Source organism: Thunnus thynnus, chromosome 19, assembly GCF_963924715.1.
Source record: "Thunnus thynnus chromosome 19, fThuThy2.1, whole genome shotgun sequence".
Taxonomy (NCBI): domain Eukaryota; kingdom Metazoa; phylum Chordata; class Actinopteri; order Scombriformes; family Scombridae; genus Thunnus; species Thunnus thynnus.
This window is the reverse complement of record NC_089535.1, coordinates 23052774-23078681: the sequence shown is the minus strand read 5'-3', so window position 1 is coordinate 23078681 and position 25908 is coordinate 23052774. Positions and strand designations below refer to the sequence as shown.

General features: G+C 38.7%; 2 protein-coding genes across 7 annotated transcripts in view; one reads left to right on the top strand and one right to left on the bottom strand.

The window, feature by feature from the left end:
• Positions 1-1494: 1494 nt before the first annotated feature.
• vsig8a (V-set and immunoglobulin domain containing 8a) lies at positions 1495-20364 on the top strand. The gene is made up of 7 exons (XM_067575270.1): positions 1495-1579; positions 2664-2839; positions 8890-9094; positions 11614-11766; positions 12412-12534; positions 14448-14589; positions 20148-20364. The coding sequence occupies exons 1-7, from the start codon at positions 1495-1497 to the stop codon at positions 20362-20364; spliced, it is 1101 nt and encodes a 366-aa protein (XP_067431371.1).
• A 1523-nt stretch (positions 20365-21887) lies between these two features.
• The window catches only part of vav2 (vav 2 guanine nucleotide exchange factor), a 179906-nt gene continuing 175885 nt past the window's right edge, over positions 21888-25908 (bottom strand). For 4 of the 6 annotated variants that reach the window (XM_067573821.1, XM_067573823.1, XM_067573822.1 and 1 more), the window contains 3 exons: positions 25321-25410; positions 24677-24831; positions 21888-23276 (listed from right to left, as the gene is read on the bottom strand). In XM_067573821.1, the coding sequence (XP_067429922.1) occupies positions 23229-23276; positions 24677-24831; positions 25321-25410 (293 nt within the window). In that variant the 3' untranslated portion in view covers positions 21888-23228. The remainder of the gene's footprint in view (positions 23277-24676; positions 24832-25320; positions 25411-25908) is intronic. The other 2 variants (XM_067573826.1, XM_067573825.1) reach the window with 1 other exon arrangement.

Here is a 25908-nt window from a genome sequence, read left to right as displayed (position 1 = left end):
TTAAGTGATTAAATATAACTTCTTCAGCAAAACCCAACCCAACAAATATTGTTATTATGACCTGAGCTGCTCAATTTTTGAAAACAGTGGATGTGGGGGGTCAGAAAGGAGTTTAGCTGTCTCAGACAACACTACTTTATCTGCTGGTGGCTATAAATGAAAATGTTTTGTCAAAAAATTGCCAAAAAAAAAAAAGAAAAAGAAATGATGACTAAAAGAGAAGATTTGTGTGTAAGAGTTAAAATAAGTGTTGATGTTCTTATACATCTGGAGATATTATCCTTTATCACTATAAATCAATGTAATGCATGTCTCTACTGTTTCTCACTGATAAAGGCTATTTCCCCGTACATGTGGCACAGAGATAAGCTTTGTAGTTTTTTTCATACTTTCTGGTAATGTATACAAACCTTGCTGGGTTGTGTGTTTGGCTGAACAATCAGTTTCTTGATACTTGAGACCTCACAGGCTCTCTTTGTCTTCCTTATTATTTGAAACCACGGACATCTGACAAATGAGAGGTGCTTAAGTGTTATGCGTGGTATTGTGTATGCAATAATAAGTGGGAGTGTGCAGTAGCTGTTTGTTTCCTTATGCAGGTTGAGGCAGATGATTTTCTCTTCATTTTTAAGTTAAGATGTTTTACATTCATTTGAGATTTGAATTTAATTTTGAAAAGTGAAAGTTAATGACTGATGGACTTGTGTGCAGACAGGCATACACACAAATAGACAACTAAATAAACAGATAAGCAAGTAAATATTATTGACTAAAATATTTAAAATGTTTTTTCTTGCAGTACAGTTCTGCTCTCATCAAATTAGCACCCTGAGTTTCCAACTACCTCATTATCATCATGAACCCCATCTAATTGTATCTCTCCTCCAGTTTCACTTGTTTACCAAAGGATTGTAATGTGTTGTTGTGCAGCTGCCAGGGCACCGATTTCCTCAAGCAGATTTTCATGGGTTTCATGTAATTTGATTATAAACTTATTTTACATATTTTTGTTTCATTTTATTGTGGTTGTTGTGATCATTACAGATTTCATGCATTCAGAAAGTTAGAAGACGTTCAAAGCAATGTTAACAGCTGAATAGCAATACCTGTTTATAATCTTGTTAAACGGGTAAAACAGGTGGAGAAAACATCCAATCAGAGGACATTATGATAATGAGGAGAAAGTAAAGGAGGAGCTCACTGTAAAGCAAGAGCACCAGGAAGCACACTGCTGCTTGATCCTTTCTATTCCACGGCCAGACGTTTGGATGGAGTATCTGCACTCAGGTAATAGCAATATAAATAAATTGAATTAATTATTTCTACTAAATTTGTCTACAAGATAAACTATCTTTGAATAGTCGAGAAAAAAAATAATTGTATCTAATTTTACATACATTATATTATCTATGAAAAGTAAGTGTACTCTCTAATTGTTATAATCAGTCATTTTTACCACTTGGTCTTAATGATTTGATGTTAAACAGGACCACTATGTTCTGCAGTCGTTTGAGGTCAACTCTCTGCCCGCCATGGTTGTCTTTGTTCTTGTTATGCACTGCAAGTCTCTTGAGCACAGGTAAGAATACGAACACATGAGAATGCAAGCACACCTACAGATACAGTGATGTCACCCTGTATTATCCAGTAACTGTATTTCATGAAGTGTGAAATGTGAAATTATCATTGAGACTTTCATGTGTTGTCTCTGTTGAATACTGCTAAGCTGTAGGCCTCTGGTGTAAGCTTCCTCATGTGTTACCATGGCACTCAGTGTCTGTCCAATCAGGCTTTTAGATTATGCCTCCAGATGACTGCTGGTTCCCTAATGTTCTAGGGATTTGAGCTGAAGTGTTTTTTGTTTATTTTTTAGTGTGGATCTTAAGAGACTGAGTTGTGAATCTCAATATACAATTGAAATTTAGTTATTGATATACTTATTAAGTTATTAATATAGTTGAAGATTATTATTTTAAATTATGATTTATTTTCAAGTGCATTAATATAGATATGTATCATCTGGAATAAGATCACTGGAATAAATACACAATTGCCTTTCAATTTACAATTGTTATACTTTGATATACTGTACAGTTCCTCTAAAACTAAACACTTGAATCCTTGAATGGGCAGAACTATTTATTGATATTTCCATTTGGCCACATACATCTGAATTCCAACTTTCTTATTATTTGTGCACTTGTATCTACTTTTGAAAAGTAAACAATAGGAAAACAAACTTTAATGGAAAAGGCTTTGTGTGTGTGTGTTTGTGTGTGTATGTCTCTATTGTCCAAACTGAATCAGGCAAATATGTCTTTCATTGAACTCCCACTTCATGGGGTTAGTTTCCCTCGACCTTGTGGAAGAAAAAAAAAGCTGTGTAGATTTATTTTTAGAGTTATATACATAGTCGACTTCGAATTCTACTTATTTTCTTGTGCTGCTTATTAAGCTTTTTTTATTGTAAGTACAATATAAAATTAGTCTTAAATAACTCTTAATGAAAGTCATGTTTTTGTTGCTTTCACACCTCCTTTAAGAAGAGAATTTGAGTCACTATCAAATATACCCCCCATACAACTGTGTGCATGAAAACCAGTATTAAGAAACAGCTAATATGTGTCTGTATTTAATTTTAAGACTTGTCTTAATTTCTGAAGAATTCAATTGGACGCAAGCGGTGCAGGTGACATCCACAGGCCCGCAGACCATCCAGAAGGCCGAGGGGGAGAGTGTGACTTTGGACTGCAGTTACACACTGAGCCCTTTAGACACCGGAGAACTTGACATCGAATGGTCTGTGGTCAGTCCAGACACCACGCAGAAAGATCAAATGGTAAGAAACAGAATTAGAGGGGTGCAAATAATACTATAAATACTATAAATACTATAACAATTGAGTTTTGTCTCCATTTCCCCCGAAATTAGTGCCAAATTACATAGTTCTTTCCAGGAAACTTTTAGGAAATCATTTGTAAGTTACAGACATGCAAAATTAAACAGTTCCACTTCAACATCTCCACCATATCTGAGCTAATTAGGATTCAAAGCACAGTTAGGTCATAATTAAGGTTAGAAACCATAATACAACCTTAGTCTCATGACAGGAGTCATAATGACAGGAACGGCATCTTCAAAATATCTACTCGATTCAGATTTCACACCTCTTTTCAAACTATTAACCTCATGTGATGTGCTTGCGCCTCAACATCAGAATTCATGCCAGGAGACTGGAGTGTGGATGAACTCCTATCACCTTTTTAATTTCACAGGAATTAGTTGTTTATCCCATTTGCCATTTAAATTAAACAAGTCATTAGTGTTGGAGACTTGGAAGGATGTTTTTCTCTCCATCTCTGCCCGTAGGCAGCAGGCATTTTATCACAGTCAATATAAGGATTGAGCAGGTCCAGTATGTGCTGCTCCAGACAAGTGACCAGTCCAGATAATTGGTTTGTGTGCAAATTGAACACTTTAACAGCACCAGCTCTCTATTCTAAATTAATCTAAATATTTATCCACTGCAAACTTAAAGCTGCCTTAATCAATTTTATGCCACTAGAGAGCAAGGGAACTTAAAACAAGCTGATGGACACACAGCCTTTACATATTATCACACTATAAAGTTGTCATGGAAACAGAATCATTATCATCCTGATAAGAGAAAACAGCATTAGCATTCATTTGGGATCATGTGTCTATCAGTCCAGCATTCAGCTTTCTTCCCCTGGTTTAGACCCAACTAACTGAAAAATATCCAGTTCTTTACTGCCAGATGCTCCACTCTGTTCACCAGCTAGTCACTAACGTCTGCCTGTCTGCTGTTTGGTGCTGAGCAGGTAGCGCACAGTGGTTTGATCAGAGCTTGTTTGTGAAAACAGTTTCCTCTTGGTGCTAGAAACAAGGTTGATGAGAATAAGGAGACAGACAGTAAATGTGCTGTAAAACCAAAACAAGAGGGTAAAAGAGGGTAAAAGGTTCCATAGAGCTCCATGATTGGTGGTATTTCTCAGTGGGTTGATCACTGTGAGGAACCCCTTTCACATCACTTTAAGTCATTTGATTCAATTTTAAAGGATTTGGCTAGCAATTTTCTATTTTCTTATTGTCAACAAATCTCATGTGCAGAGCCAAACCAACAATGAACTCATTCTGCTTACAAGTATTGTGTGTGTGTATCCAAAGCCTGATATATCGTATTACTCTTTGCTGTAGAGCTCCATTCTCCAAAACCCATTAAAAACACGTCAGTGAGCCACACTGCTGCACTGGGTGACATGTTCCTTCGTCCCTGGAGATAGCGGGTACCGTAGCTTGTTTAGAAAAGGCTTGTTACGTCAGTCTAGGGGGGTTGGATGATGAAGATGGAGACACCCAGAAGTCACACTCAAATATCCCTGCAGGAACAGATCACACACTCTCAAACAAACACAATCACACAAAACACAGGAGAAAAACTACACAGAAATTTGAAAAACAGCCAGGGCCGTAACACCCCCCTTCCTAAAAATCAAACACTTCCCCCCTAATGTTTAATCATTAGGAACAGGAAGAAAGACAAGAGAGTACATCAGCCAACACATTTACTGAACCTTTTTTGTGACAGATCTCTAAATTAAAGTCTTGCATGAGCAACAACCACCGCATGAGTGTCTGGTTGGAGTTATGCATTCGGGCCAAAATAACAAACAGGTTGTGATCAGTGAACACAGCAAAGGGCAGCAAGCAGCAGGGAGAGGGCTTGTTGTTCAGTGGTGCTGTATTTTACCTGTTGTTTACTGAACTTTTTTAAGTAGCAAACTGGGTGATCAATGCCCTGCTCATCCTCCTGCAGCGGATACCACTAGTACTGGCATCCATCTCAACCTTAAAGGGATGCACAAAGTCAGGGGCTTCAAGGCCTGGTGTGCTGCAGAGAAAAGCTTTAGCAGACTCAAAAGTGTGGCAGGCAGGTGACCAAGCAACGGTTTTACTGGCACTAGTTAAACTTGTGAGGGGAGCAAAAACATTTTCTGCAGAAGCTATGATAGTAGCCAGCTATTCTCAAGAAATGGCAGAGCTCATGTCTGGTTTGAGGCATGGGATAACCGAGGATGGCTTGGATTTTTGCAGTGAGCGGGCACACTTAAGTCTGGCCCACTTGTTTTCCCAAATAAGTCACAGTGGCTTTACCAAAATCACATTGGGCCAGATTCAAAATGAAAGATGCTTGTTTTTGTCTTTGGAAAATGACGTAGTGTTTTAATGTGCTAAGAACAGGTGCTTATTATGCCACAATGTCACTGAGGTAAGCCTCACAGTTTTTTATACCGGCTATGACTATGTGCATTAGGCTTTGGAGAGTAGCACGTGCATTTCTGAGACAAAATGGCATGACTGTATACTGTAAAAAGTGGTTCAGGGAGACAACGGCAGACATATCTGATGCACAGGGAGTTAAAGGGACTTGCTAATACCCCTTTAAAAGGTCAAGTTTGGTGATTACTTCAGCTGAACGAATCCTGTCCACACAGTCCACCATTCGGGGCGGAGGATAGGAATCAGCTTTTGTGACTCCATTTACTTTTTGGAAATCAGTGCAAAAATGTGGAGTTTTATCAGGTTTGGGCACAAGCAGACATGGAGAACTCCACACGCTGGAGCTGGGGACAGCTAAACCATTTTCCAAAAGATAGGTGACCTCCTGCTGGAGCAAAGCACATTTAGCAGGATTAACATGGTAAAGCATGCTGTTAAATCAGGGGATGTCAACATCGATGTCATGGGAGAGAACAGTTGTGCAGAACGGAGTGTCTGAAAACAGAGGGAGGTTGTTATAGATCAAACAAATCACATCTTCCCAAGCTGAATTATCCAAACGATGTAAATAGGATCTTAAATCTTTCAGAATTTCAGAGTTTTTGAGACGATAAGGTGTTGATGCACTGTTGACCTGAGAGGGAGTAACTTGCACAACAGAGGACACAGTAGACAACAAGGAAACTGTGTCAACATCACGAATGACATATGGCTTTAACATATTAATGTGACACATAGGGGACTTTCTCTTATGATTACGGGTACTGACAACACATTTCCACTCGATTTTTTCCCCCTTCATAGGGTTGGAAAGAGAGCCCAAACTTTAACACCGACTTGGAAATTTCTCCTCAGGGACTTTTTGTCAAATTTCTTTTTCATCTTTTTCTGCAATGAAGAAAGGGTGCTGCTCTCTAAAAGAGCTCACATAATTTATGACAATCTGTCTGGGACTAGAAGAGTCAGAATGACCAAACACTAACTCTGCGGGGCTGAAACCTGTGGATTCCTGCACACATTCTCTGGTAACCCCTCATCCCGCTCATTTTCTGACTCAAGACAGTATTTCCTCAACATGGACTTCAAGTGGGCCTTGGGACTGCTGGATTTTTTGTATTTTAGCCATATTGAGGCTATGAGTTTGGCAAAGAGTTTTGATATGAAATTGGAACCTTGGTCTTTCTGAATGGATTTGAGTAACCTAAAAGTGGAGAAGTTCACAAGGCTTTTCACAATGGCTTTGGCCTTGAGCATGCGTAATGGAACAGTTTCAGGGTAACGTGTGGCTGCGCACATAAAGGTCAACAGATACTGGTGTCCTGATTTTGTTTTTGGGAGCGGACAAATACAATCAAATATTATGTGTTCAGAGGGTTCCCCTATCACTGGAATTGGTTGCAATAGAGCGGGAGAAATAACCTGGTTTGGCTTGCCACTGACCTGACAGTTATGGCAAGAACGGCATTACTTTGATCACATCAGCTTTTAAAACTGGCTAGAAGAAATAATGCAAGATGCGGCAATACGTGTTTTTTATTCCTAAATTACCAGGAAAATTATCATGGGCAAGGCTAAGGACTTGAAGGTGAAATTTCTGAGGCACAACTTGTTGAAATGAATTCCAACCTGGATCTCCAGATGAGTGAGGATACCAATTACACATTTATACATCTTACATCAGTGCTGTAGATATAGGGACTTTCTTTGTCTGAGTTTGGTCAATTCGCTGCCCTTGGATAAACTCAACCCTATCAACCACAAAAGACAGGTTAGCTTCAGCAGGTTACAAATTAGCAGTAACACACTTCCTGTCCTGGTTTTTCAGGACCTTATCTGCAGAGAACAGGAACGAATCAGACAAATCCACTACATCACAGATTTAACACGTTTGTGCGCACATAACAACACAGGTAGGAAACACAGAGGGTAATCTGACAGCAGTGGGAGCAGAAACACTAGAATCAGTGACGGGCGTTTCAATACAAATACAAGCAGAGAGCACAGAAAAACTGTGTGCAAAGGAGCTCTCAAAACACTCAGTCTTGGGAAAAAGGCAACACACTCAAAATCAGCTCGTGTGTTGTGCAAAATAATGATCGGTACCTGATCTTTTTTCTCCCCTGACAGAGAGACAGAGCCCTGTAAAATGAAAGGCCAGTAACTCTTATCACAGACTTATCAGAGCTGGAAGTTTCAGGAGTTGGCAAAACAGGAACAGACTGAACAAAACTAACACCTTTTGGGCTTGTTGAACTCCTAATTCCCTCTTTCTTTTGGAAAACAGGACAAGGGACACTGATATGTCCTGTTTCATGGCAGTAAAAACATTCACAGCTTTCAGAGGAAACAGGATTAGTGTGGCGTGAACTTTCAAGTGACAATTTAGAGTTTCTTTCCAAACTGGAAGACTGTGTATTTTCACAGCGCACAGAGGTAAAAACAACTCGATTCGTCAAAACAAATTCATCCCCAAGCACAGCAGCTTTAGACAAATAGTCCACTTTCAGTTCGTTCAAATGGACAACAATTTTCTCTGGCAGATATTTTTTGAACCCTTCTAACAAAATCAATTCACAAAGTTGTGGAAAGTTTAACACTTTGCTTCCTGTGCACCACTTATCAAACAAGATAATTTTCTCTCTTGCACCATAGCTTTGGTTGGCAGCTTTTCACATGAACTGAACTTTTGTCAATAACAATTTGTTGCTCTCCATTGACTTTATATTGAGTGAAGGTGCCTCCTTGTCACCTCTTCACTTGTAAGTGTTTCAGCCCCCGGTTGCATGTTATGGCGCTGATAGTTTCCCCTCCAGTGGTTTTCAGAGTATGACGCATCAAGCTCTGTCTCTATTCCTCAGGAACTAGTTCATAGGCAGGCAAAACTGTAGCTTTCACCACGTCATAATCCAAAGTCTCTTCAATGGACAAACTTGAGCACACTTCCTGGGCTTTCCCCATCAGTTTACACTGCAGGACCAAGCTCAACACAACACCTCAAAGTTGCAGCAATGCATTCAAAAGCATTAAAGTACGAATCCATCTCACTCTCCCTAAAAGGAGGAATTAAGGCAATATGTCTGCTAACATCAAATTGTTCAGAAGAAGCAATGGGAGGATGCAAGAGGTTGTGTTATGTAGCACAACAAGCTAGCATAAGTGTTACTAAGAACCTCTCTCTTAAGGGTTATTACTGTATCATATCGCTGTTTTCACTCTTTGGAGCCTTTTCTAAACAAGCTACGGTAATCACTGTCATCAGGGACGAAGGAACATATCACTCAGTGCAGCAGTGTGGCTCACTGACCTGTTTTTAATAGTGTTTGGACAACATTAGAGTTTTACAGCAGAAAGGAATACAACATGTCAGACTTTGGATACACACGCAATACTTGTAATTAGGATGAGTTCATTGTTGGTTCGACTCTGCATATCAGGTTTGTTGACAGTAAGAATAAATATATAAAATCACCAGCCAAATCATTTAATGGGGAAATTTGAATATTGTAGCTTAAATGTGTTAACATCAATTAAAAGTGTTATTCAGTGTCACTTGTTGATTTGTGAAACTTATATTTTGTTTTCCATCAGCTCATGTCTTATTCCAGCGGCACTAAATATGTCCATGGTAACCATGCACTTGTAAATGGGATCAGCTTTGCTGCTCCTGACCCCTCCCTGGGTGATGCTTCGCTCTCAATTGCTCTGCTGACACCTGCTCATAGCGCTACCTATCAGTGTAAAGTGAAGAAATCACCTGGAGTGGACATGCGAAAGGTGTCACTGGTGGTAATGGGTAAGATCAGGCATTGGGTTGCATGCTGGGGTTAACACATGTCACCTGGCTTCATTATTTATATCCATCACCATGGAATACTACAACATTGTTTAGCGAGAGAGGTATCTTCACGTGTTTACTTTTAACATTTTGGGATGTGTATTTGACTTGTCACATGCCAGTTTGCATTACACTTTCTATGTACCACAAAGCAAATTTCAAGTTGCCTGCTGTCAGGCACACTGTTATCCCTTAAGACTACAACAACATTACCACAACAATTCCATAGTCTGTGTGGATGTCAGTGAGAACTTAGATAATGGCTTTCTCAGTATCTTCTGTTATGAAAGGCTTTTACCAGTCAGGTTTCATTCTGTCAAAGAACAAAGTCTTTATTTAATGAGATGAAGCTCCCCAAATTCAGTTCAGCTGCACAATTTTCTCTAATACTGAAGCCATTTAAATTGAAATAGAATAATCATTTTTACTCCTTGGAGCAACACATCACAAAAACAACTCATTTTTTACCATTCCCCTCCATTTACTGTTGTAGAGTCAAAATGTACATAGTTCAATCAAGAAATCTTAAATCAAGGGTATTTACTAGAACTTTTAACAGCATGTCACAGTCTTCATCAGTAGATTAACACAGTTTGCTTCATCTGTTGACGAAACAAACAGTAAAGGTGTCTTGAACAGAGATTAAGTGTGGTCACAAAACTGACCATTAGGAACAACTAAACTAACTGAGGGAAGATGACTTTGTATAGATACAGACTGAGAGGTTGATGATGATTGAAAACAAACTCAGTGTGACATTCACTAAAGACCATTTGTCAGTGTATTCAGTCTTAAAATTTGCCAGAGGGTTAAAGTAATTTACTTGATTCTAGTCCAACTCATTTTGTTATTGTGAGCAGTAACTGTGGAGGAGGAGAGTCTCCACATTGGCAGTTCAATTTATCATGATTTTAAATCTGGATATTATATCAAATAAGCTCTCACAAAGATGTTTCATGTTTGAGCAAATAATCGGCCCAGTTTCAAAAACCTCCTACAGGAACCTTGTGGATGCTAAATCAGAAGAATGGAATACATTGTCATACATTTTTCATTTGATGTTACTTAGGTTAACAAAAGATGCAGTACTACATGCCAGTAGTGTACATGTCCTTCTTAAAAACCTGAAAGCACTGCTAAGCCAACAACATTTCATTTTTCAGTTTTGCTTCATAAGTTCCTCTTATATAGACCAGCTTGGACCATAAACAGTGTCAAGAATTACAAGTAATGCCTAAAACAACTGAGTTATTTTCACAACCAGAGCCTGAATCTGAGAAGAAATAAAAGGAAGAAACAAACCACTAAATAACAAGCACCACATTTTCACAGTAATCATACATTTCCCATTAAATCTGATCTATGAAAACTCTGTTATTCTGTGAAGGAAATTATGTGGACACATATGATTACTTGTTTAATTTACCTAATAATGTAGATTTTACCTTCATATTATATATTTCTGTTTTAAAATTACTGGAACACTCTAATCTGACCAACTATGTCCATAAATAACATCCTCAGACCAGTGCCCCTGCATCTAGCTCAGCCTGGGTTATTCCACCATTATGTACAAGCAACATTCAGATGTCCAGTGTTGGAAGTCTAGACTTCAGGAGCTTGTTTAATAATTCATTAAATTGCTTAAACAGATTTTTAATCAATGGATGCCTTTGTTTTGCATCGTCTATGGAGAAACTTTAACTAACCTAAAGTATCTCTCAGGTCTTTATACTCTCATATTGACTCGTAACACCCATCTTGGTATAAAAGCTGTATCAGATGAAATCGCTTCTCCCTTGATGGAAACTAGTAGCTTGTTAGATAATATCAGTAGTAAAGCCTCGCATATCAATAGAAAGCCTTGGGCTGTTTTCATTCTGACAGCAACACAGTCAGTCCTGAGAGTCAACAAGTCATTTCATAGATCAGGTTCTCTGTAAGATCCAGAGGTGGATAAGGGCTTTAGAAAACAGATGAAGCAATGAATGCACTGATTTCTTTGTATCCCTTTTTTATCGTGTGAATTGAGAAGAATACATTTAAATGTGTGAAATGTTGTGATTGAAACGAGCCTCAGGTCTTTTCTCTACGAGTATCGTGTAATTCAATTGATCTCTTCTTAAGTGCCCCCAATTTGCCCTCTTTCACCTCTTCAAAACAAGGCAGTATTTGTTTGTTTCAACCTTTTCATGTAGATACATGTAGAGTTAGATATATGTTTATAATGTGTAGTGAAGGCATGACTTTTTTCTAACTCATAAAAGATATTTTTTATGTCTCATAGGATTCCTTTTGATAATAAAATGCATCAAATCATTGCTATGACCCCATCAATATGGTGTGAATCTGTGTCATTAAAGCCTGAATCAAAGTGGGTCTCCCCATTTCATCCCACGGCTATGACGCCATACCGTTTTTCTAGAAATAGAATGGAAGTGGCAGCGGGAAATTATCATTTGTCTGTATGATTTCAGCGAAGCCGTCTGTGCCTAAGTGCTGGGTGGAGGGAGGGGAGCTGGTCGGCGAGGCTCTGTCTCTGCACTGCAAGTCTGCAAAAGGCTCCACTCCCTTAAAATACATGTGGAGGAGAGAAAGTGCAGGCCCCATCCCTGCTGCAGCCACACAGAGTAAGTCTGACCTCTGCTGACGTCACGATGCTACTACAGATCAAAGAGAGAGAGAGTGTGTGTGTGTGTGTGTGTGTGTGTGTGTGTGTGTGTATTGGGATGGTGGGCTGGTGGATGAGAATGGGTGTTACTGTAGTATGTATTTGCTGTGTGAGCAAAACTCAGTGAACACCCTTTTATTTTTGAATGTGCATGTTGTTTTTTATTTTTATTTCATGAGAACAAGGAATTTATTCTCATTATTAAAATAATATGAAACCAATTTAAATTTGGAAGAACATACAATTTGCAGCACCTTGTGTGTTTCTTTTCTACTTAGGGAACTCTTGTGTCTTTTCATTCATTATAACAGCGTATTCTGAGTTGTTCTCTAAATTGTTAATGTAAGCTGCATTGATTAGTGTCCTCTTGCAGCAGGAAACACAACAGGTTCGGGCTGCATGCAGACATAATGATTGATCTGTTTTTAAAAACATATCTTGATATTTTCAGTGAAAATGTGTCAGCCTAAAGTATGTGTCAGTTGAGTTATTCTACCACCTAGCATCCCTATCTGATGTCTTCATTTTACCTCCCTTAATGCACAGACTGCACCGCATGTGTTAATCTGTGTGTGTGTGTGTGTGTGTGTGTGTGTTCTCTCAGATGCAGCGACTGGGGAGCTGAAAATCAGCAACCACTCGCAGAGCTTTGCAGGAATCTACCTTTGTGAGGTGAACAATGCTGTTGGAACCGAGCACTGCAGGATCAACCTGAAAGCGAACAAACGTAAGGGAATACACCCTCACACAGAATGCCTCTGTTCACAAACATCTCACATGACGCACACATGCAATCATGAAAAGACCCAGATCTCATCCTCTTAAGTCTCCTCCCTTTACTGTTGTGCCAAGATTTCCTCATTGCTCCACTTCTCTCGCACAGGGCAGTCAGTGGCAAGAAATCACTTTACTCACAAAGAACAAAACATTTCTAGCCGTCCCTGACTTCCTGTCGCTGACTCTGACACTATTCCACTTCTCACACAAACAACACTCATGAGTAATCCTGAAATTATTCTGCTGCCTTGTTTTTCAACAGTAATAGGAACACGTCTAAATTCCTCATTTGGATCCTTAATAACTTTAAATAAATGGGCTGATTAAAACCATCAGATCACATTTATGTAGTTGGCATAGTGTAAAAATGTAAAGAGAACCATGACTGTACTTTAAAGGAAATGCAGACATTCCCTTAAATGAGAAAGTTCCATGTAAGACCTTTGAACAAGGCAGAAACCAGGAGGAGTACCAAAGCTGTCTCACAGGGAATGAATCAGCTGACTGTGACAGCACCAGTAGGGAGTACATTCATACCATTATGGAATAAATCATCTCTTGGTTTAGACTCAGACAAGCACTCTGAATTGTATGGATCCATAAAATGAGTTTGTCTTGGTGTGACTCATGATCTGTGGAGCAGACCCCAGTCTTACATCAAGTTGAGTTCATAGCTTCCAGTCTCAGTGCTCAGATGTTTGGCTTGAGGAAGAAAATCAGTCATGTTCAGTTCAAGTGTCGGGTGCTATCCTAAACCGTCTGGCTTCACGAAGATAGACTTTGACTATGGCTTAGATCAAATAGTCAGACTTCAGTTTAAATTCATAATATCTACAAAGCTGTCTAGTTCTTGACTATCTTAAGGAAGACTAATTTGCCATGTATTCTGGGTAAATTAAGATTTTTTTTCAAGCTGAAAACATGGTCGACTGACACAATTACAAGACTTTTAACTGGTAAAATTCAGCAAAGAGCGTAACAATACAAAAACATCTCATAGCATAAAATCTCATTTCAATCAGAGCTGTAGCAGAGCTGAGATGCTGTGGCCTCTAAATGTAGCAGGCCTCAGTACTTCTACTAACTGTCACTCAGAGACGGAGAGCTCAGTGTCTTCACTGTTGTGGATTTTCAAGGGTTACTGCAGACTCTGAAACTCTTTCCCTCGTTATTGCTTTTTCCAGAGTATGGCTAACAAACCAGAGATTCTAAACAATGTTTTCCTCTTTTTTCCTTCTTTTCTTTTTTTCTTAGTAATGTGGTGCCACTGATTGTTACCATGGAAACATGGCTCTTAGTTCTGAGTTTGTCTACAATATCTTTGTGAAACCGCCCCCTGAGGTTTTAAACCTGAGGCTCAGGAGCCTCCCAAAAGGGTTAGCAAGATGATTTACTAGATATTATAGAACAAAAAGATATTTTTTTTTTTCAAAATATTGGATAATTAGACGGCTATAGGCCCTTTGGTTTTCAAGTAAACTGAAGGGTTAAATCCTTTTTCATGGGTTCAGACATTTCTCATTATACATCTTAGGCAAAAAACAAAACAAAAAAAAATCTATAAAACTCATCGAATTGTTGAAACTGCACTGTGATGAATCTTAATTACACAGCTGTTGTTCTTATTCCATGAAAAGTTGACATTTTGGAGATATATGATTTCCAATGAGCAACGATGATGCAACCTTTAATGAGGTGTTGTGTCATTTCACTTTTAAGGGTCACAAACCAAAAAAGGTCATAAACCACAACCCCAGACAATAAGAATGATGCAGTATCATTAATGGATTCTTTACACTTTGTTCTTTTCTGCCGCAGAGCTTCTGACAGAATAATTCCTTGTTATTCATACTGATTTTCCAGCTCCAAACAGAGCGGCGGTGATAGTTGGCACCACTGTGGGTTCCCTGCTCCTCATCTTCATCCTGCTGGTCTTCATCGGGGTTATTTACTGGAAGTTGAGCAACAGACGTCGCTATGAGAAGGAGTTCTCCAATGAAATCAGGTACTGTACTGCAGCCCTGAGAGACAGCAGGGCAGACTTAAAGGCAGTGGCAGCTTCAATGAGCTGCTGCAGGGAGGGAAATAAAACCACATATAATGTCTGTGAAGTTTCTCCAGCCCTCATTTATCACCAAAATGTCCCCTGAGTACAAAACTTCTGCCTCTGTTAGTGTTTACATCAGCTTTACACTTCATTATATGCATTTAGACAAAACACATATTCTGTACATTTGTACAGATTTTTACAGCTGCACATTTTACTGATAATAAAAGCATTTATTCATATGACAATTTCCAAACAGGTACGAGTCAGAAACTTTGCTTTTGGATCCACAATGCACAACATTAAAAAAAAAAAAAAAAAGAAACAGACAAGTGAGAACAGACATCAAAAACATGACGACAAAAAAAACAAACTTCAAAAGACAATGAAGCAATTGTTAAATGTGTATTACAAGATATAAAACAACACACATCAAAGCTATTCAGATAAGAATAGAAACAAAGTACCAGACTTTAATTAAAATCAGGAAAAAAATATGTAAATACAACATAAATACAGACTATATATATATTTTTTAGGCTCATCAAACATTATGAATTTAATTTCTCCATGTGTATGTATACATACATAAACACCAGTGCAGGAACAAACAAATCAGGATATACCTGATCTTCTTCAGGTAAATCGATGCGAATATAACGGCTGACATTATAAATAACCTCAGTCCTGCTGTCTGCTTCGTCTGAAAGGCTGCGAGTAGGATTCATTAAAAGTTACCAACTCTTTCTTCTACTTGATCTTTTCCCTCTTTCTTTAGAGCTAGATATATGAGAGGCTCTCTAGTGTCAACAAACACTCTTGGGTGTTCTAGTCTTAGAGTCGCAACATTAATATACAGTTTGATTAAATCTTAGAACCACACCAGAAAGTGACTACTCATTTCAAAAATTCCTCTATAACATTAGTACCTTCATTGCTACAAATACTAAATATCCAGTCATTTTAATTCTATATTCAATTTTCAGTACATACCAGTGCCACCTCTCTGTATATCTGCATCACCATGCTCCACTTATATACGTCTTTAAACTCTCTTTTCTTCAGCGTACAGTACATACATACAGTATATACAGTATGTTGTATAAGAATGTTCTGTGTTAGATGCTAAACTTTACCAATACCTTCATGATACATGGTGAAAATGGTTGGAAATTTTACCCAAAACCAATAACATAAAAAAAGGAGTGATGAGCAGAGGAGACACTCATGTGGGGTCCTTCACTGTCTCTTTACTTTAAAGTTATGGGTATGTAATAAAACCCTATGTTGAAACTTCCCTCCTAGCTGAGCACACATAATTACATTCTTATAATATTATTGTTATTGCCTTTGCACAAATGTAAATAAAGCATCTCTGTGTGACATTCAGCTCCTTTTATAACAAGCCCTAAGTTTAGAATTCCTCTGAGTTCAAACCATAGAAAGAAAATGACAGCACATGAATATCTGATAATATTGTTGTGGAAATATGCATTGACATAGTGAACAAGACTCAAAAAGCCAAGTTATTATTATAGTATAAACACTCTCAGGGTAGAAATGAATCATATATTAGAACAAATAGTCAGTTTTGGTGTTCAAACTCTGCCCTTCATAGACACTACTGCACAAGTTCAAAACAACAGTTCAAATGATCCCACTCTGAATCCTGGCATGCACAAATCTGAGCAAATATCAAAGCTTTAGCCGCAGAGAAAATGTTTAAATCCCCAAATAGTAGAGGCTAAACACAACTGTTCTGTTACCACACATACAGTGTGTTTATATTGCAGGAGGAAGATCTAGCACAGTTACATAAATGACAATTTGTCTTTTCACTTGTGTGATTCGTTTTTTTTTCCTCTCTAGCGCGATTTATTTTAATATTCATTTGAACTGAACAGGACAGTTTGCCCTCTGCCATGTGAATATATATGTAGGCTTTTATGAAAAGAAACCGTTTAATGAATGCATTTCAATCTCACTCAAGGCCACCTGCTAATGTGACATACCTCTCAGAATATAATCATGGAGATCAATAGATTCCATATCTAAATATACATATATATGAAGTGGCTTAAAGAAAGGGTCAGTCAATGTCATCAAAACCATCATATTCAGTAAAACTCAACTATTCTTTATGGCACAACAAAGTAAAGCAGCCTTCAAATACAGAGGCAAGTCAGAGTGCTTTATGTAAAGGAGGGAGATGCATTAATATTTAAAAACACATCCAAAGAGAAAAATAGCCCAAAAATATCAGGAAAAGAATACAATTTCAATGCTGTAATAAATTGCTTGTCAGGGTTCATGGTCTAAAGGTCAGGGTTAACACTGGACACACTGCAGATCTCTTATAAACAGTTAGTCAGCATCGTGTTCTGTTTGTTGGCAAACAATGATTACAGAAGTGTTTGCCCTTGAAAGATAGAACCACATAACTACAACTCAGTGTGGTACATAATATTCATAACAACAGATGGTGTCAAACACCACCCTCACAGGGTTGGGGAAACTCACACCCACTTATCTATCTTTAGTTTTTATAGTTATGACATCAAGCTGAGCAATACTGGTAAATAAATATGTAACAATGGTAGGTTAATGAGACATGCCATGAATAATATCAAGTAGCAACTTCTATGTTTTTGTAAGAATATTCTTATGATTTTGTAAATGTTTTACATTGTATTTGGGCTCCTTGTATTGAGGCTCCTCTCCTGCTTTGGAACAGTGCAAACTAGTTGACAAGGGCAGCGTAGGACAGTGTGCCTGAAACAAAAGGACCTGCTTTAGGCTCTTTTTACTCGATTAGCAGATGATGTGAATCGGTGAGCAGGATGCAGAATGCTGAGCTGCTCCAGGGGCGATGTTCTGCAGCTGACCTCCCATCCTGACATCTCTGTGAGAGGATTTTGTCCTTTTGTTAATGAACAGAGTCTCCTCAAAAATTCTTGAGTTGTGACTCAAATAAAGTTGAAAACAGCCAACACATTTTTCAAAGTAGACATTGAAACGGGAGCAGTGGGAGGACAGTGTTGTGTACAAGAGACAGAGAAGCACTCCAAGTCACAATTGTGACACAACCTTCTCCGTATTTGTGACATACAGGGTTTCAACTCTATTCACATGAGCATGGCATTGTAAAGAAAAGCTCACAGGAAAGAGTTGACAAAGCAGCAATCATCTGAGCCATGACCCATGACAACAATACTTCCTCTCACATCTTTCATTTAAAAGACTGTTCAAGGTAAAGAGTAAACACTGCAGCTTGATGGGGGGGGGGGGGGGGGGGGGGGGGGGGATATTCAGAGATGAGTCATGCAGAGTATCAAATTAGTTCAAGTACTGTATCCTCTGCATCTTAAAAAATATTTAAACACAGTTAGAAAAATAAGACTCCAACTCTGCATCAACACTGAAACACTGCAAATATGAACACTAAATGTCAATGTCAACCGTCAATGAAGCGTTTTTGATGTCCATCACTTATCCATCTCACAGAAAAGATACATTTCCATTTATTCAAATATAACAATCACACCAACTCTGATCACCAGCTGTGCTGCTGACTGAACAGCTGGCGGGGACAGTGACGTGGTAACAGATGTTGAAGTTGGTGTAGATTTGATGTCAATGTGTGAATTTGGAGTTAAGAGGACCGTAGCTTATGTAAAACCTGCAAAGACTGTTTGCCTTTTTTTAACCACTCAGGCGCAGTGGAAACAAGCATATATTTGCATTCATGTGGAGTCGTATCTAACATATACTTACTTTCAGCTCTGATTTGGTCTCCACCAACTCCTGAGGGAGATATGTGGCTCTTTAGCTGCTACTAGTTCATTGGCTAATAGCTGCTTTGAGACTGAACCAAGACAGTAAAGTTGCAGGACGTAAAACTAAAATAATGAGCTGAAAGACACTACAAAGCTTCATAGAGCTGAGGGGGAACTGTCAGGTGATAATGGCTGTAGGTCACTATGAGCTACAACTTCCACATTAGTAATTTGATCCATTGCCAATATGAAATATTCATTTAAGCAGTTCTAAAGAAATAATAATGAAAGCACAAACCACAGGGATAGTGGATAGATTTTACAATCATTCCAGAAGCAGAGTGGGAAATGTTTCACACATACTGTAGTTATTTTCAAAACCTTTCTTTGTGATAACAAACTACCAAGATGCAAATTAATCAACAATTAAATTCACTATGAAGCCAATGAAAAGACTTGCAGTTCACTTTGTGTGTTAATTGTTTTCAGAAGAAACTCATGTGAAAAAGATAAAAATAACTTCACTGGCAGAACAAAATAACTGAGAAAATGCCCTAAAATTAGATTCTTAATTGGCATTTAATTTGATATATTGTTTTTGGTGTGTACAGAGGCTGGTTCACACTAGTTCTGTCTGGTTCTATTGCAACACACACACACACAGACACACAAGAAGAATCATGGCCCCAGAGATTTCAGACATCATTTCCCATTTCAGCTTAACAAAAGCAAATTTATTCCCTTTACCAGCAAAAATCTGAGTTCTTGGCCTCCACAGGAGCACAGAATGCCAAAGTTGATAAAGTGTGCAGCTGTTTTCTTTGACAGATGAGCAGATCCCAGCTGGTACAGCAAAGTTACATAAATGAAGAATGCAAAGTAGCGTCTAAGCTTGCATGTTGGCAGCGGTGTTGACGAGGGAAGATTGTACTGTATGCTTCTTGTCGGTGTTTGCTGGTTGAAAGCAGCACCAGAGTGAATTTTATCTGTCAGTAGAGTAGAAGCAGTGAGAGAAGGGTCTCAGTGAGAGTAGGCCCTCTGGGGAAGAACCTCAAAATAGGCAAAGACAACAAAGATTTATGCTCTTCACCTACACCGCAGCATTATTTCACTTTACGTAAATACTCTATATCAACTGTGGTAAATATGGATACAAGCTCACAAAAGGCAACCAAAACAACTGTAACTTCAGCACACTCAGTGATAACAGAAGCACACATCCTCAGTTATCTATCAGAAATAACAGCAGCTTCATTTATCTGTAAGTTATTCATAAGAAAATTAATCAAGAAACATGCCAAACATTTGCATTCTGCAACTTCTCAAATGTGATAATTTTGTGTCTTTCTCTGTTTTATATCATTGTAAATTGAGCCTCTTTGAACAGTTTTCAAAGACATCACCTTGGGAAATTGTGATTGACTTTGTTCACTATTTAGTGACATTTTACAGACTAAACAATAATAATTAGTGAGAACTGAGCCTGTTTGGATAAAATGTCTATTACAGTCAATACAGATGTACTCCAAAGCACCATAAATGAGTTTTACATTTCCTCATACTGTAAAAGCTCAGTCTATAAACTCATCTGCTTCAGTTGCCGTTTAAGCCATCGTACCCTGGAATGAATCAAGTGCCTCCTGTCTGAACTCAAATAACTGAACTTAAATAATTGTCAGGGCAGTAAAATCCTCTGACTGTTGTTTTTCTCTCTCTCTGTTCTGCTCTGACATCAAACAGGGAGGATGTTCCGCCTCCTGAGAGCCGCCCTGTCAGTCGCCGTACGAGCCGGAGTGCCAGTCAGCACCCACAGGTGACTTACTGTCAGGTGGTTGGGGCGGAGGTGGGCTGTTTGGATGACGGACGCATACACACTCCCTCCACTAACAGCCATGGACACACACCGATTAAATACACACCAGTGGAATATGACAGCAAGTACGGATACGCAGTGTGACAATCAGCCACAGAGCTGACCTGAGAGGCATTTAGCTCTCACTGTAATGTTTGAATAGAAGCTTAAAGACAGCCTGGACACTTGAAACAGTAAATATAGAACAGCGAGAGTCTTGCATGGTTTAATTAACTGAATTCAAAGCTGTGCAGTGTGACGGTTTTATAACACTGTTCAACTTAATTAGGTTAGTCACATAAGAAGTTTTCTTCTTTTATAATTAGATAATGTAGGCCATATCATTGTTCATTCAACAAGCAGGTTAATGTCACTTTCTGTAAAGAAGTTAATCTTCCGTTTGTTGCTATATCTATTATATACATATATATATATATATATATACACACACATATATATATATATGTATATATGTACACACACACATATAAAGAAAACATTATGACAGACTTTTAAGACTTTATTCTAGAAGTTCTTATTCTCATCTTTAACTACACACTGAAATTAACTGTTTTCTGGATTTTGGGAGGGTTTTTTTATTTGTAATGAAACATTCAAAAGTCAAAATTCAAAATGATTCAAGCTCAATTTAAACCAAAAGAGAAATATTTATTTCATGATAGACCTCATTTGGAAATACTCAACCATTCAAAAAAAGTGTACACGATTAAGTACATATTTTTTCGAGGATGTACTGACAGGAGTTGAAATATCAATAGCCACATGCAATGGGTTTTTGTCCACTACATAAACGACTATACCCCTCCCCACCCTCCCCCCCCCAAACCCTCCCCCTCCTCACTCGACAAGACAACATGGAGGCCTACTGCGTGTCCTCCTTACACAGTGGTAGGACTTTGTGTTTTTCGGGGCGGTCTGCCTTTGCAATAACACACATCACAGACAGTCAAAAGTTTAGAAACTAAACATATCAGCATCTTCTGCTCCATCAGTCTTTGTGAACCAGCCAGAGCTGATGTGCTCAGTGTTTGCACTTTACTTCTCAGTGGGGTGTTTGAACACTTGAAGTTCAAATTGTGTTGATAACTGACTTACTTTTTGACCCATTTGCAGCAAGTAGACAGTCCTCATTTTATAAAAAACAGCTACTTTACATAATTTCCATTTTTTGGTAAAGCATGTTTTATTTTTTCTTCTGTAAAATTTTCAAACGTCTGAAGAGACAATCGAGTGTGAGATATAAATCAATACTGAACTGTGTTGGTGGAATATAAAAAAGGTTAAAGGTACTGTAAGGCCAGAGAACAGAAATAGTACTGTATATCAAATTTAATGTAAACATTCTGAATTACCCTTTTAAAAGAAAGCTGAGCTAACACGGCCAATAAATATCTTAATAATTAGAATTAGAAAATTGTCTGGTACATTTATGCTAAAAAAAAAAAAACAGATGAAAGCTGTGCGCCAACACACTTTGTATTTATGGCACTAGAAAATCACTGGAAGTAAATGGAAACACTCAGCACTGCACCCCTAGAAAATCACAAAATGATTAAGGGCTCCTCTCATGGATTCATGTTAGTTAGCACACAAAGTATTCCTTCAGATTAAAAAAATCTTCGGACACTTTAATTTTCACCAGTCTGCACAGCACCAAAATGGATTTCACGCATGAAAAATGATTAACATTAAGGAGAAAAACAAAAACAGAAAAAAAAATCCTGTCACCTGATCATCTGTAAAAATAAGGCAAGGTACAAAAAAAAAAAATCATACAGTAACAATCGATCCATGCAGACATTAAAACATGGCTGAATTTGGCTTCAAACAATAAAAAAAAATTGTTGGTCCAGTTCTCAAAACTTAATCTTGATTGTGTGCAAAAAAAGAAAAGGAAAGTCAAACAATAAAACAATGAACACCAAGATTTAAAAGTGTGAAGTGGTTGTCGAGTGGAATGTCTTGATGTTTCCCTTTCGCATCCAAGCTAATTGCACCCATAGACTCGTGACGTCAAGACTGATGTGAACTGTGTACTTGATTGTTGTTGGCTATAAAAACCCTCCGTTTCTCACAATCTGTCTCTGTGAGTCCAGTTGGGATGAGTTAAATGCTTCAACATCTTGCGAGCCGATCTCACTGTGTTGTCAAAGTGCATCTCCCCTTCTTTAGCGACGTCCTCCAGATGTGGACAAACAGTCTTTTCGGGGATGGCAATGTTCTTTACTGGCTGATGTTGAGGTTCAGTAAGCAACGACCATTCTTCAAAGGCACCGTACTGTACATTGGTGTGTGTGTGTTTGTGTGTGTTTGTGTGGGCCACACATGGGCACATGCATACATGAGAAGTAAAACCAGTCAACAAAGTCGATTCCCTCCGCTGGTGTCAGCCCACAAGGCATCACCATGACAACTAAGGCAAAATCTCTCGACATGAAATCTGAGCATCTGTCTTTTTTTTTTTTCCTCCTTAATTTAGTTTATCTCGTCTGATTCTTTGCTAAAATCAACTTTCCCACAATAATCATTAGTAATGATAATAATCTCTATTCAATAAATTATCTATACTGTACAATTATTTCACCTCGCATAGACCTGCAACAAAGGGGAGCCTTCTCAAAGTAAAGCTATCCACAGTCACTTTCTGCTGTGTTCAGTAAAGCCTCTGCAGAGCACACAGAGGCTGGCACACAGCAACAGTTTTTTTTTTCTTCTTTCCTGTACAGAAATTAAACAGGACATCCTGCAAAAAAATACAAACAAAAGCAAAGCTGATGCATAATTGAAGAAAGAGCAACGCTTGCTGGAAAAAATGACTATCTGGGCAAAAACAACAACAAAAAAGTTTTTTTTTTTTTTTCCTGGAGAGTGTGAGTGATTTTCTCTGAGAACAGTAGATAGAAGATGGTTCCTGATTTAAAGGGAGCCAGGTCGGCAACATCCAAGCTTTACTGTACTCCTTCTTCATCCACATAGGTTGAGGGAAACCATCCAATCTGAAACACACAACAGTAATTATCAGAGACGTCAACTCTTATATATTAGCAAATATAAACAAGAGATGTTGACCAAGCTTCCAGTAAAACAGCTTTTTTACATCCAGCTTGACATTTGGTAACTTCACTGTTTGTGCATGAATACATTAGACTAAGGCCACTCAGAGTAGTGGGCTCTGATTGGCCGGAGGATGTGCATCATTTACAGATAACTGCACAGCTCAGATGGAGCAGCCTCATCCTTGTTCTAAAAAAAATACTTGAAGGCTACTCCAAGCACTACTTCAGCTGTTGCTAGGCAACGACTTTTCCTACTTGTTGGGGTAGTAAAGTGAGTCCAGAACTAACAGTCGAAGCTCAAGTAATCAAAGAGCCAAATGCAAAAGAACCCCATTTACACCTGGTGGGATCTGCATACGATATGTGGATAATGACGCCTGATCGTGGGTCTTTGCATTTATGCCTGATATTAATAAGATGTTTGAAAAAAATGTTTTTTTCTCCACATTGTGATTGGATCCAAATGTGCAAATTAGGGAGGACGATCGAATGGACTTCAAGGGAAGTGATGCTGCTCTACAGTATGGGTGCCTCTTATTTTTACTCTGCAAGGGAGGGACTCGTCTGTAGCTCGACTGTGGGTGACTTTTCGACTGTAGGTGATTTTTCCTAATAATGTGGCCAGACTATACAGACTGCATTTCCACCTGCCTGGGATCTGAGCCACCCAGACCACTCCCTGAAGTGGTCCAGTTAATCTGATAACATTCTGATTGTAATGTATTTAGAGCAGGCACTTAGGTGGTTTGATCTGACAATTGATAAGACCTGGTCTCCATGTGACAAAGGTGACACTACCAAGTCAAAACCTCACTTCCATCGAGGTAACATGCGATTATAATGCAGCCACAATTGGGCAGCTACAGTATCTAAAAAGCCAGAGTACAGCCCAGTTCAGCTATGCAACAGTTAAGTGGATTCCCTCACTCTGGCTCAATAGCAACACATTAACACCAATTTATGACCTAATAGAGAACATCTCTTGAATAAAAAGCTGACATCACATCCAGTTTTACTGCCCACCTATTAAACTGGCACATTTCCCAGCAGCCAGGCTTTTACTTTTAAACTACCTTCTTTAGGAGTGCTTTTAATATTAATGGTTTAATTGTTTAATTCAGGCACTCCGGTGCCTCCGGAGGCACGTGGTTTAGCCTTATGCACATCCCTAACCTCATGAAGCAACGGCAAGATCTGTTTATAATCGTAAATCAAACTGTACAAATCTACAAAGATTACTGTACCAAAAATTTTTCTATGTGTGTTTTTCAGTCTGGGTCTGTTACTACCCCGATCAGTTTTACTCTCCATGAGTGAACAGACTGTCATGGTTTACTCACTCTTCCATTGGCCTCTCCTTTCCACCAGCCCTGGTCTCCCCCGATCTTGCTGTAGATTTTGACAATGTCTCCTTCTCGCAGTGACAGCTCTCTCATGTCTCGCGCTGCAAAGTTATACCTGGCCACTGCTGTACTGACCACCCGAGGAGTAAACACTGTGAAAATGGAAACAATGGGAGCTCAGTCCATTCATAACAAAATAACAGTTCATTTCACAGACAACTTTATATGTTACACAAACATTTAAGTTATTAAACACTAGTATTGGTGATGAATAATCATATCTATGCATGAGGGAGGTGGCTGAGAGGGGAAAGGTCATATTGGACATAGTGGTAATAATTAATTGTGAAGATGAAGCAGAAGAAAGATGGCCAGTTTAGTGTTCAGCATGACACAATATAGTCACACAATGACAAATGAGCATGATGGGAAAGGACAAGTTCTTTCATCATGGGAGGAAATTGGTTTTCTTTTCTTGATTTAATGAGGGAATGTCATCCTGGGAAGAACTGAAATGCTCTCATTAAAGAAAAGAGCGCCACAGAGAAGAAGTAATGAGGTTGAGCGTGCAGAGGCTTATTATGAAATTAGAGGCGACGGGGTGCAGGAAGACAATAGCAGCAAGAAAAGTAAGAGAGTACCTGACCAAAAGGGAGCTGAGCTCTGAGAAGAGGAGAAGTTGAGGCCCTGCGGACTGAGGAAGGAGAAGTTGTAGGAGGCGCAGGTGGCTGCTGAGAGGAGGAGAGAGAGAGAGAGAGAGAGAGAGAGAGGAGGAAATAAAGCTGGAAATTGTTTTGAGGGGCATGCATGCAGAGCTGAAGCCAGAGAAGCAGAGAATAAAAAAAAGAAACAAGTGCATTGAAGTTCTGTCTGTCTCTTGAAAAGTGGGCTCTGTTCTCATTATTTTTAATCTTCACTATTTTGGTGTCATGATGTGTTTCAAAACAAGAATTTGTTATTAACAGAACTACAATTATTTTTGGATTGTAAACAAGGTCATTGTGGGAACTGTCAGTTTATGCAGTGATGTAAAAGCGTGAAGAGACCACATAATAGTGCAGAAAGCACTGCTTTTAAAGAGAAGAGAGGAGCTGATGTGATTGGCCATGATTGTTATCAGCTCCTAACAAGCTCACTGATACTATACTGTGTGATCATAGATGCTTCCTAATCATAACAGATCCTTTCTAATCCCACCACTGTTTCCATGTGCATCCCTGGGTACGACG

Coding starts and splice junctions, on each gene's coding strand:
- vsig8a (XM_067575270.1), top strand. CDS start 1,495: ATGTTCTGCAGTCGTTTGAGGTCAACTCTCTGCCCGCCATGGTTGTCT. Junction 1,580..2,663: donor TGCAAGTCTCTTGAGCACAG/GTAAGAATACGA, acceptor TAATTTCTGAAG/AATTCAATTGGACGCAAGCG. Junction 9,095..11,613: donor GGTGTCACTGGTGGTAATGG/GTAAGATCAGGC, acceptor GTATGATTTCAG/CGAAGCCGTCTGTGCCTAAG.